This window comes from Trichosurus vulpecula, chromosome 7 (genome assembly GCF_011100635.1).
Source record: "Trichosurus vulpecula isolate mTriVul1 chromosome 7, mTriVul1.pri, whole genome shotgun sequence".
In the NCBI taxonomy this organism is placed as follows: domain Eukaryota; kingdom Metazoa; phylum Chordata; class Mammalia; order Diprotodontia; family Phalangeridae; genus Trichosurus; species Trichosurus vulpecula.
This window is the reverse complement of record NC_050579.1, coordinates 244,695,436-244,706,747: the sequence shown is the minus strand read 5'-3', so window position 1 is coordinate 244,706,747 and position 11,312 is coordinate 244,695,436. Positions and strand designations below refer to the sequence as shown.

Here is an 11,312-nt window from a genome sequence, read left to right as displayed (position 1 = left end):
TGCTGACCCATATTGAACTTGAAAGGCCACTAAAACCCTAAGATATTTTTCTAACTACTGTCTTGATTGAGGTATCATTCATACCTCCCATCAGGGCTGGATCGTTCCCCAGCTATACTGTAGCTGCCCTTGCAAGTTAGCTTAGGAGAGGTTTCTCTGAATCTTTCCCTTCCTTTACTTAGGTCATAAGCAACTGGAGGTGTTTAACTTGGAGAAGACTTGGGAAGAGAGGGACCTAGGTACACCAGGTCATTAAGTATGGCCTAGACTTCCATGCCCTGAACTTAGTGAGGAATCTGGAGATCTCGGAGTTGGAGTGGACCTCAGAGATCATTTAAGGACATTCTGCAGGCAGACCCTTTTCCCAAGAGACTTGGCAGACAGAGGTTAAAAAGGGGTCGGTTTGGAACCATGGGCTATATACTAGAGGTACAATGGAAACAACAACTCAGCAAACACCAGACAAGTATGGCAAGGAGTGGGGAGCCCTGGTCAAAGAAAGCCCAGTCTGAGCCTCTTTGAGGCTCCATGGCCCCCTCTTGAGTAACAAAACCTGTTACTTCCCTTCCTGCCCACTTCTTGTACTCCTATCCAAGCAGACTACCACCCCACCCCCAACCCTCACAGCTGATTAGTTCATGAAAGACCTGAAACTTGTTCTAATTCAGAATCTTTATTCAGGTAGCTTGAAGACCCTGGGGTGCCCCTACTGAACCAAAGCTGTGGTCCCAGGGACACCTGTGCAGAGAACAGGGTCTGCCTCCCTCTCCTAGGAGAGGCTTAGTTATTAGTTACCCCTAGAGTCCATCCATCTTTTCGACACCTCAAAGAGCAGGGTTAAAGGAAAAGGCATTTGCAGCCCCTCTCCTCCCCCCTCTACCCCGCCCCCCAGGCTGTAGCAGCATCTTTGGCACTAAGTCTTTCCAGCCAAATTCAGGGGATGGGATGGGAGGAAGGTGGGAGGAGGCACATCAACCAAAAGGGTCACTTTCTAGAGGGCAGAGGAAGGCTCTCCCTTCCCTCCTACGTTGTACTGTGAGCACACTGTTGCACCTTGTCATAATAAATTAATCCATGGGGCCTCTCCTCCCCCATTCCTGACCTGACATCAGGGTGCACACCTGGCAAGCTGAGCAGGAAGCAATTCAAGGAAGCATCAGGCTAGGGGTTCCAATACCCCCAAGAATAAGGCCTGAGCCTTTCTCTTCCCCAGGGACGCTGGCTTTCTGCTACATGGGAAGATTCGAGGGGGGATCCCCACCCCCAGCCCGAATTTTTTCCTCCAAGCACTTGGCAGGCTTGGAATTAAGTCTTCAAGTCTAAATGCAAATACCCCTGGTGGGGTGGGGAGAAAGGTAATGCCTTTGGGGGAGGGAAGAGCCAACTAAACAATTTTGCCTTGGTCTGGTCAAACTGCTGACAGAGAAACTGGCAAAAACAAAATGAGAGCGAAGAGCTTAGCTAGCTCCCTATCTCGCCAACTGGGCAGGCCCACACATGGGGCAGAATCAGCCCCCTCTCCAACTCTGACTCAGTAGGAACCACGGCTCCCTGGCCCAGACGTCCGGCTAATGCTAAAGTTGATTCTTGGAGCAGAGGCTGGGCTGGGGTTGGGATTGGGCTGACCATCTTTGCTGTTCCTTCCTCCCTTGTGTGGCCCATGAGAAGGGATGGGGAAGAGCGGGGAAGGAGTTACAAGTGAACGGCTGTGACTTCTGTTGGGGTGCTGGTCTGACTAGGCTCCTGGTTTCCAGAATACTCTGGAGCTTTGGGGGCTGTGACTGCTGTGTCCTGGGCAGCCTCCCGCAGGCTCTCCCGTAGAGCGGCTTCAATCTGCTCCTGGCATGCACGAAGGCAGTCCTGGGGTTAGGACAGAAAGAAGCAGAGAAGGGTTAGAAAGGGCAGATGGGAGGCAGGCTGGGAAGGGTACAAGAGAGCTCTAAAGGGGAAGGAAGGGCACTTCCAGGCTCTTCCTGTGTGTCACCATTTGCTACGGCTGGTGGGAGGGAGAGCTGAGGAGCATCATAGTGTAGTGAGCGACGGTGACTGACACGGAGCTCTTTGGTTTTGGAGTGTTTTGCAATATTGAGCCACACAATACTGCATACTTTTAGGTTGGGTCCTGCAGATCTATCCCCATTTTACAGGAGTAGACAGGCTCAAAGTGAGTAAATGACCTCCCTATGGTCACAGCTAGCGAATGTCAGGAGGAGGATGTGAAACCCAGCTCAAACTCTTTGTAGCTGTGTGGCCATTTCCAAGTCACCTAACTTCTTTATCTCTAATATGGCAGTAATGTCTACCTAGAAGGGTGGTTTTAAGGACCAAGGCAAATAATGTATATAAAGTGTGCTACAGAAATGCCAGCTGCTTTTATCACCATCATCATCATCACTACATTTGAAAGTGGGGGGTAGGTGAGGGGAAAACAAGGCAAGCTCAAGGCCACAGCCCATCCCCGGGAATCTGCCGTCGATTCTCAGAAACTGACAAGAGGATGTGGCAAGCAACACAAGTGCTAGTCCCTGGCAAGGAGGGGTGATAGAGAGAGGGCCTTTCACCCTTAAAAGTGGGCCACTTGGGCTGTATTTGTTTCCCTCCCCCACGCCCCAAGACAGGGCAGGAGATTCGAAGCTTCAAACCCTCCCTGGGGAAAGGAGATGAAGTTATTTATTCAGCTGTAGCAAAGTCGGGGATCCTGGCTATTTGAAGGGCATCTCCCCCTGCTGGCTGCTCCAAGAACACCACCCCCTCCAAAGCTAGACTGATGTGGGGAATCTCACCGAACTACAGACCCCACCTCTGTTGCTGGGCACTCACCACGTCAGTGCCTGTGATCCCTGCCAGCAGCTCTGTCAGCTCATCCGAAGATAAGGGGCAGGCAGCCAGGCCCTGCACGGCGGCTCCAATGCTGCCCGTTGCGATCATGGAGGGTGGATACATGGCAAAAGTATAATCTAGGAAGAGAATGGGGGTGGGGGTTATTCTTGGGGAAAGAGGGATCTAGGAGGTCACAGCCACCAACCCACCAGCAGCTCCCAGAAAGCAAACCCTCTCCTGCCTCACAGAAGAGAGTGAAACTAAAGAAAACTGGGGATGGCCGGATGGGAACTACTTGGCAATGTCAAACACTGTAAGAGAGGAAGACTGGGCTTTTCCCTAGAGATAATCAGACTTATCCACTCATCAGACAATGTGTTTTTTGTAGGAGAGAAATAGCCCTCTCTAGTGGCAGGGGTAGAGATAGGATGCTACAAGGTACATGTGAAGCATCTAGTCCCAAAACAAATTCTGGAGGAAGAGGACCCATGCTGCCTTCCGCACCCCATCTACTTCAATCCCAACTGGCATGGACGACAAGGCCAAGGTACAGGAGAAGGGAAAGGGGTCTCACCTGTGGCACAGAGGGCCAGAAAGGTCTGGGCATGCTTCTTGACCAATGCCCGTCGGTCCAGGGGCACTGGAAGCCGGTGCAGAATCAGTGCCAGGAAGTCGTGAGCGATCACAGCGGCTAGGTCCCACTTAAGCCTCCCTAGGACGATCACTTCCCAGTCCTGGAAGTGGGCAGATAAGACTTAGTGACTGGAAATGAATGGGATGGCAAAACCTAATCCTTGACTAGAAAGAGAGATCAAGGCATTGTACCTAGGGAGAGCCTAGGGAACATGGGCAGGCTGGGAAGCAGATGCATGTTAGACTGCTGGAGTGTTCTCTCTGAGGGTGGGAATAATTCAAGCATGCCCTGCTTCTTTTCTGAGCTTCAAGGCACTTCTCCAACTTATGGAAAATACTGCCTCATCACCACTATTAAGTACAGCCACTTCTGGAATGGAGCAGAGCCCTGTATGTCTCAGATGAGGTACCAGGACAGGCTTTGTGAAGCAGTAAGACTCTGAGCACAGATCTTCACAAGTTCAAGAGAATGTGGGGTTAGGGGTGGGGTCAGGCAAGGTAGAGAGAGGCAGAGTACTGATTCCCTTCCCCCAGCTCCACAGGCACTGAAGAAATGAGACATCGCCCAGGTCAGCTCAAGACAGCCCCAAAGCCACCCCTCCCATGACACAGCAGCCCAGCTGCCCCCTGAGGTTCCTCAAAGGAACAGTTGCCCAACCCAACCCACATCCCCATAGTGGGGTTTGAGGGTCAGGGGTTAGGGAGGGGCAGAGAGTAACAAGGACCCCCTTGGCGACTGTGGGAGCCCAGGGGAAATAGGACCCAGTGCTTTCAGAAACAGTAAAACTAACCCAGCCTGCTCAGAAAAAGAGGTGGGCACCACCCATCCATCACAGCCAGAGGGCAGAGCAGCTCTAGACAGAAATGACACCAGGTGAGGAAGCAGAAGGCTCTCCTGTGTACCAAGTGTGCCAATTTGCTACCAGGGATACAGACCATGGGTATTTAAGAGGGCTGTGGGGAATTTGCATTGGAAGCTCCTCTCAAAGACAGTCCCTTAGACCAAGACAGCCTTAGTCAGGGCACTCCCATCTGCCCTCCCCTCCCCAATCCTCTTGTCTTGTGTTCCCAGCCCTGGCCCCATTTCCGAATTGCACACGAGGATTTCTTCACCATTTTTATCTCAGGAAGAAACTTATGGGTTTGACCCCTTACTGAAACAGAAATGGCAACCCCACACACACATACACCACACACACACCCTCAGCCCCCACCCCTCTCCAGGCCTCTTCCTCCTGGCAGCTAGCCACAGTTCACCGATTCCCTAACTCAGCCTAGAATTTGCCTCACTCTATCCCCACCCCACCACGGTACCAAGCCAAGACCTTCCTGGCTTACAATGAATCAAGCCAAAAGCTGCACTCTGGCCCCCACAAAGAAATGCTGGCCTGAGGCTTAGGACTCTATTCCCCTACGTGAAAGTCCAAGAGAGAACTAGAAATATTCCTCAGGATTGAAAACGGCAGCTATCTAATTAATACCCTTTCAAGAGTTTTTAGGGATTGGGAACCCCCAATCACTCCCAAAGCAGCTGAGAGCTCCTGAAAAAAAGCTTCACTTTTAAGGTATGATGGGAAAAGCACTGTCCCAGCCAACCTGGGCCAACTCTGCCCTTAACTTACCTAGCGAACTTTCAAGTCCTTCACCTCCCTAGCTCTCAAATATCCCCATCTACCAAAGGAGGAGATTGATTCACGTAACCTTTCCAACTCTGACATTCTCTGAGTTTAGGCTAGGCCTTCAGAGATAATTTTAGCATGACTCCTCTCCCCTACTCAGGAAGAGGGGTATGAGTAGGGAATATTTTTGTCTCTTCTGACAAAATTTATGACCTCATCCCAATTTCCTGTATCCTGCTTACCCTTACCCAAATAAAATTATACTTGTGTGCATGCATGTATATATATATGTGTGTGTGTGTGTTATGTGTATGTGTATATATGTATGTATGTTTAGTGCTTGTAACCTTCAGGCACTGTACAAATAATATTCTAATTACTACCCACGATAGTGAAGCAGAAAAAGTGGATGCCAAGGAGTCAGGAGACTTTAGTTCAAACCTTAATTCTGACACTAGCTGTATGAACCTGGGCATGTCACATTACCTGCTTTGCCAACATTAAAGCCCTACAGAAATGTGGTTTGTTATCTCCATCTGCAAGCCAACAATCTCCAAAGACCTTGACAGAATAAGCAGCTCCTCCACCCTCACAACACCTCTAAAACCAATCTGTTCCAGGGCAGAACTGGCTCCCAAAGAACTCAAGACTCACCAAGAACCGCCACATCCAACACAAAGGGCCATTTGGCCCTCTCCCTTTCCCCAACTCCACTCCAATTTCCTCTTTCTGTCTTGAAGATCTTGGTCTCCTGACCCAAGGAGAGAAAGTCTGCTCTCCTCTACCATTCACTAGGGCCAAACTGCTCTCCCTTCCACTCACTTGGCCACTTGGGACCAAACCCTGAGGTCCCTCGGCCAATCAATCCAGTTGGCTCAAATACTTTAAAGCATTAGTGGCATAGTAGGCACTCGGAACTTGGGCCAGGGTCAGGATAAAAGGCCTTAAAAGGCTTCGGATCAACTCACAAATCCTCCCCTCACCCTCCTTCCCCAATTTGCCCCTATCTTGCACTAACCACAAGAGTTGAATGACTCCATCCAGATCGAAAGAGACTAGCACCCACCATTCTCACCTTTCCTGAGAATCTAGAGAAATATAGGGTTCTCCCTTCCTCTCACCTTTCAGTCCTTCCCCTCCCCCAAGTCAAGAGAAGGGAGGATCAGAACAGTCCCACACAGTTCCCAGCAAAAGGCCAGGGAGCCGCATCCCGAAACACAGAGGTAGCAGAATTCTCCCCACAAAGTTATGAAAGACCAGTGGTCAGAAAGGGAGGGGCAGCCAGAATGGGAGCATCATTATCACGTCGGAAGCAGCTACAGCTCTCCTCCCAGGCTACCCTGCTCTCACCTTAGGCAATGGGGTAAAATTTTTTTTTTTCTATCTAGCACTAGACCAGCTCTGCAGGGGACAGACTCCCTAAGGTGTGTGTGTGAGAGGAAGTGGAGAATGAAGGGCTGGGCTGGAATTGTCCTCCCTGGCTTAGAAGAGGGGGAACCCCATGAAGTATCCCAGGCCTTATTAGTGCGATCCCCACTTCCAGATTCTGACTTTAATCCCAGAAGATTTTCTTTTCTCTAACAAGGTCAAATCAAAATTATGATAAATACTAAATACTACCTTGGGAAGTGCAAGTCACCGAGTAGTCACTAACCCTACTGGATTGAACTGGTCTCACTAAAAGACAGAGAGGGGGAAGAGGGCTTGAAAGAAGGAGGAAGCAGGCATACTAATAACAACTCCGCATTTCTTTACCACTTCAAGGTTTACAAAAAACAAAACAAAACAAACAAAAAAGGACTTCCCACAATCCTGTGAGGCTGGTGAATGTAAATACTCAGTGTCTTCATTTTACAAATAAGGAAACAGAGGCTCAGAGTGGTTAAATAATTTTCTGCCCACTAGGTGTTTAACAGCTAGTGTTAAACTAGATCTCAGGTCTCTTGATTTAAGTCCCTGCTAATTCTCTAGGAAAAAAAAAAACTCCCTTTGACTATACAGACAAGGAGATATTCAGAAAAATGTTACTAGCCAAGGAAAGACAAGACTTGAAATCAGTTTCTGGCTCTGAAAAAGACCCAGAAGCAACAACATGTTGGAATGATCCCACAGATGGATGAGTTCACTCGGGTGGCTGAAGTTGGTGCTGGGGGTTCCCCTATCTACTATTGCCTACTGCCCTTGTAGTCAGATTCTCTCAGCTTGTAAAGGGCATGACTACAACCATGTTCCTTCTCAGGACAGGTCACAGCAAAGACTTTTGTCAGTCACAGACTCTCCAACTTTCCCCTCCAACCTGCTGGTGTGTGCAAGGAGGGAATTGGGAGGAAGGACAGAATAAAGTATATGCTATCTAGAAGGGGGGAAGCTGGGGAGTAGAGGTGCCTGTGCATGTTACCCGGAGCTGGTGGGGGGTGATGGAGTGGTCAGTGTAGATACATAGCTTCTCCATGGTCAATGGTGTGGTCTCCCGGAGTTTGGAGGCCAACAGCATGCACACTGCACCCAAAAGCTGCAGGTGGCACTTGCGGGTTGGGACACAGGACAGGTAGCGGTCCAGGTAGTTCATCGCCAGGGGGAAGACCTCCTCCTCACACCGCTGCTCCTCACACACCTTGGGGAGAGGGGACAGTGACTGTTGGGGCAGGAAGGAAAGGGGCGGGGGCTTAGGGGCTCGGGAGGTAAGGAAAGGGGCTGGAGAACCTGGGAGGACTAGCGGAGAAAGCAAAACGAGAGAAAAAAGGGTGACCCAAGGAACCAATGGGGGAGGAGGCTGCACCCTCTCCCAAATCGGGCCCCCTTCTTCTTCCCCATTCCACCAGGGGTCCCTCACTTCCTCAGTGCTGCCTGCTCTCTCCTTTCCCTGTGGGTGCAGGTCTGAGGGGCCCCTCCTTTAGTCTGTATGAATCTGGACCTTGTCCCCTGGGAGAGCAGCAGGATGACTCCGGTGTGACTCCACATCGAGCCTTTTTCCTTCCCCCTGTCCCGGGCCCCCTAACTGTGAGGGGGGGGGTGAGGAAAGCGCGCGGCGGAAGAGGCACCCGCGATGGCGGGAGAATGGGGACCCGCCCCCCCCTCCACACACCCACCCCAGGGAAGGGAGGAGACACTCCTGCCCCCTCCTCCCGCACTTTTCATTTCCCTGTCTGCCGGAACCGCCCCCCCACCCCCACCCCGCAACCAGGGACAGGAACCGGCCCTAGGATTGGGGGGAGGGCGGAGAGGAGCCCGAGGCGGCACAGCCAAGGGAATGGTTTTGGGACGGGGGAAGGGAGACACGGGGTGAAGTGGAAGACTTTATATTCCTTGCACCCCAACCACTCCTGGGGCGCAGCTGTCCTGGCTCCATGCGGATAAACAGGGTCATGGAGCGAAATAACTTGGAAGCTGAAGGGGGTTGGGGATGGTGGGAGAGGGCAATACGGAGCTGGGTGAGCGCGATGCCAGGGTCAGAGGGCCAGGATACAGGGGTCGAGGGGTCTGCTGGCTGGGCACGCTGGTTGGCTGCGGTCAGGATGGTCCGGGGCACGGACTGGGGAGAGGGCAAAGGGGAAGGGGGATCGAGGGGGGTCCTGATCGGTCGGTACCTCCAGCATCCAGTATGCCAGCATCTTCCGCATGTGAGGCTTGAGCTCCCTCTGCACGCACTGAAAGTAGGAGGCGCGGGGAACGTAGCGCTCCTCTAGGCGGAGCAAGCTCTGCAGGACGCGTTGGTCCCCAAGTAGCCGAGGGTCCGGCCCGGCCCGGGGCGTCCGCCGAGCCCCCTCAGAGCACAGCAATTCCATTACTGGGTGACGGAGGGGCACGGCGGGAAGCCGAGGACCGGGGCCGGAGAGCAGATGCGGGGCCGAGGAAAGTGTGGCGCGTAGCTGGGGAAGGCGCGGGGCGGCGGGTCTGGCGCTGGCACGGCAGAGCCGGAGCCCCAGCCCGCCCGCCCGGCTTCCCTGACAGGCGCCCCGCCCCTCGCTACGATGTAGCAACCGGTGGAACGCTCCGCTCCGACGTTGCAACGTTCCAAGGGGGCGGAGCCCATAGAAGGGGCGCCCGGGAGCCCGGCGGAAAAGGGGAGCACGCAGCCACACTAGCCCGCCCACGCTGTCACTGTGGTGGCAGCGGCGGGCGCAGGAGGCAAGCTCGCACGCCTGGCCTTTCCGCTCTGGGCAGCGAGACCGCAAAGAAGCTGGAGATGGCAATGATAAGTAATGGGCCTCTTTGCAATCAACTGGGCCTTTCTGTTCCGCAAGTTTTTGACCCTTGTCATCATGGAAGTCTCCAATTAGGGCCTTTCCCCAAATTGCTATTCATTCGGACAGCCATTCATTCAACGAGTACACTGTGCATGTGGTGGGGTCGAGGGGTCAAAAGAGATAAATATCATAGTACGCCGATCAATACCTGTCATTCCTCCACCTTGTCGGCACTTGAATCATCTGACCCTGGAGTGTCCCTCCAAGTAGGATCTCAAAGGTTCTGCATTTCTCCATACAGAACGGAGGCAGCCTACCTGGGCTCTAACTTGTCAAAAGGCATGTCTAAGTTGTAATGCCCCAAATGTGGGAGTCCCACTTTGCCCTGGGGTCCTCAGACTTAGGGTCGTTGGGAAAAGAAGGGTCATTGGCACGATGACCTTTTAAATAAGAGCTAAATTCTAATCTCGGGAGTCCTTATCTTTTTTTGTGTCCTGGACCACTTTGGCATCCCAGTAATGCCTACCATGACCCCTTCTCAGAATAATGTTTTTAAATGCATAAAATATGATACAGGAAACAGATTAAATAGTTATCAAAACAAACAAAAAAAAGTTCATGGACCCCAGGTTAAGTACACCGGCAGAGGATACTTTTATCTTTCCATCAATGGGGAAGACTGCCAGGGAGAAGGGGGAGGGGCAGGACTCGCCTCAGCATTCCAGAAGCACTTGTCTCTAGAATTTCCTAGAAATCCCCTAGTTTCTAACTTAATTCCTGTTTCTTCTCCAGAATTGTGCAGAAGAACCCAATCTTTGTAAGGTGGTGTGAAGTCGCTGAAAGGTGATTTGTTGAAGTAATCGGCCGCCCTTCTTTTCCAAAGAGGAATGGATCATAGCCAAAGTTGTACATAAAGAAGAATGCTAACCAGACACTAGAAGTAATGAGGGAGAAAGACTACGTATAAGATTTTTTCCTGCAAGCATTTAAGGATAGAAGAACCTCATTGATTTCCTTATTGCTCCCCTCCCCCACCCCCCACTCCCAATACTTCCCAATTCTGGCTCAGACCATTCCCTCCCACCTAAAACCACCCTTCCCCCTTCTCTTTGCTTATCTGAGCCCTGCCCATAGTTTAAGGCCTAATTGAAGCCTCACCTCCTTACCCCGGCCCAAGGAGATCTCTCCCTTTCTGCACCTAATTGTACGTACAGCCACTGGACATATCATAGCTTTAATTTCTCTAAATATATATCTCCTCCAACAACACTGTAAACAATTTGAGGGCTTTTTGATTTTTATTGTACGGTATTCTAATTCTTAGAAAACTGGAAATTCAAATAAGGCTATACTGTAATACAAGTTAGAACACCCCATTCCTCATTCTTTCTGAAAAAAGGAGACTTTTGCTGGAACGACACATAATTAAGCCTTTGCATATGTATAGCATTTGAAATTTCAAAGGAACTTTCACAGTTTATGTTATTTGGGATGCTAGCCCTAAGAAGACCCCTTGTGACTCCAGGCCATTCTGTTATCATTCCCTGATTGACCCTTCATCACACTCCACATCAGCTATTCCAAACCCTTCCTAGCTCTTCAAACCCAAGGCGCCTAAGTAACTCCGGTGTCCTCAAACCTTCCCTCTCTAACCCCATCCTTTTTCATCCTCCAGTCTCCTCTTCTCTGAGAAAGGTACCCCTTTTCCTTCCAAGGCCAACTCTTCCACTTGACTCCTGAAATCTCACCTCCTCTCGTCTGAGAGTTTGCTCCCATTATATCTCTGTCTGTCTCTGTCTCTCTCCCCCCACCCCCATCCCACAACAGTCTCCCCTAATCCACAAGCTCTTTCCCAGCTGCTTACAAATATGGCCGATCTCCCCCATCTAAAAACAAAACAAACAAAAAAAACCCTTTCATCTGACTGCCATCCCCTCACACGATAGGCTTTTATCTTTCACTTTTTCACAGCTGATTCCTTAGAAAAGGTAATCTATAGTCCTTGTCTCAATTTCCTCACTTTTCATTCATTTCTCAATACCTTCCTAATATG

At 51.0% G+C, this 11,312-nt stretch overlaps 1 protein-coding gene across 2 annotated transcripts in view; it reads right to left on the bottom strand.

Moving 5' to 3' along the window:
- Positions 1 to 657: 657 nt before the first annotated feature.
- Positions 658 to 11,312, bottom strand: part of CCND3 (cyclin D3) — a 114,672-nt gene continuing 104,017 nt past the window's right edge. Inside the window, exons 1-5 of one of the 2 annotated variants that reach the window (XM_036766355.1) lie at positions 8,660 to 9,036; positions 7,471 to 7,686; positions 3,395 to 3,554; positions 2,821 to 2,957; positions 658 to 1,860 (exon numbers count right to left, since the gene is read on the bottom strand). In XM_036766355.1, coding sequence (XP_036622250.1) covers positions 1,693 to 1,860; positions 2,821 to 2,957; positions 3,395 to 3,554; positions 7,471 to 7,686; positions 8,660 to 8,857 — 879 coding nt within the window. In that variant the 5' untranslated portion in view covers positions 8,858 to 9,036 and the 3' untranslated portion in view covers positions 658 to 1,692. Of the gene's footprint in view, positions 1,861 to 2,820; positions 2,958 to 3,394; positions 3,555 to 7,470; positions 7,687 to 8,659; positions 9,037 to 11,312 lie in introns of those variants that run through there. The other variant, XM_036766356.1, reaches the window with a different exon arrangement.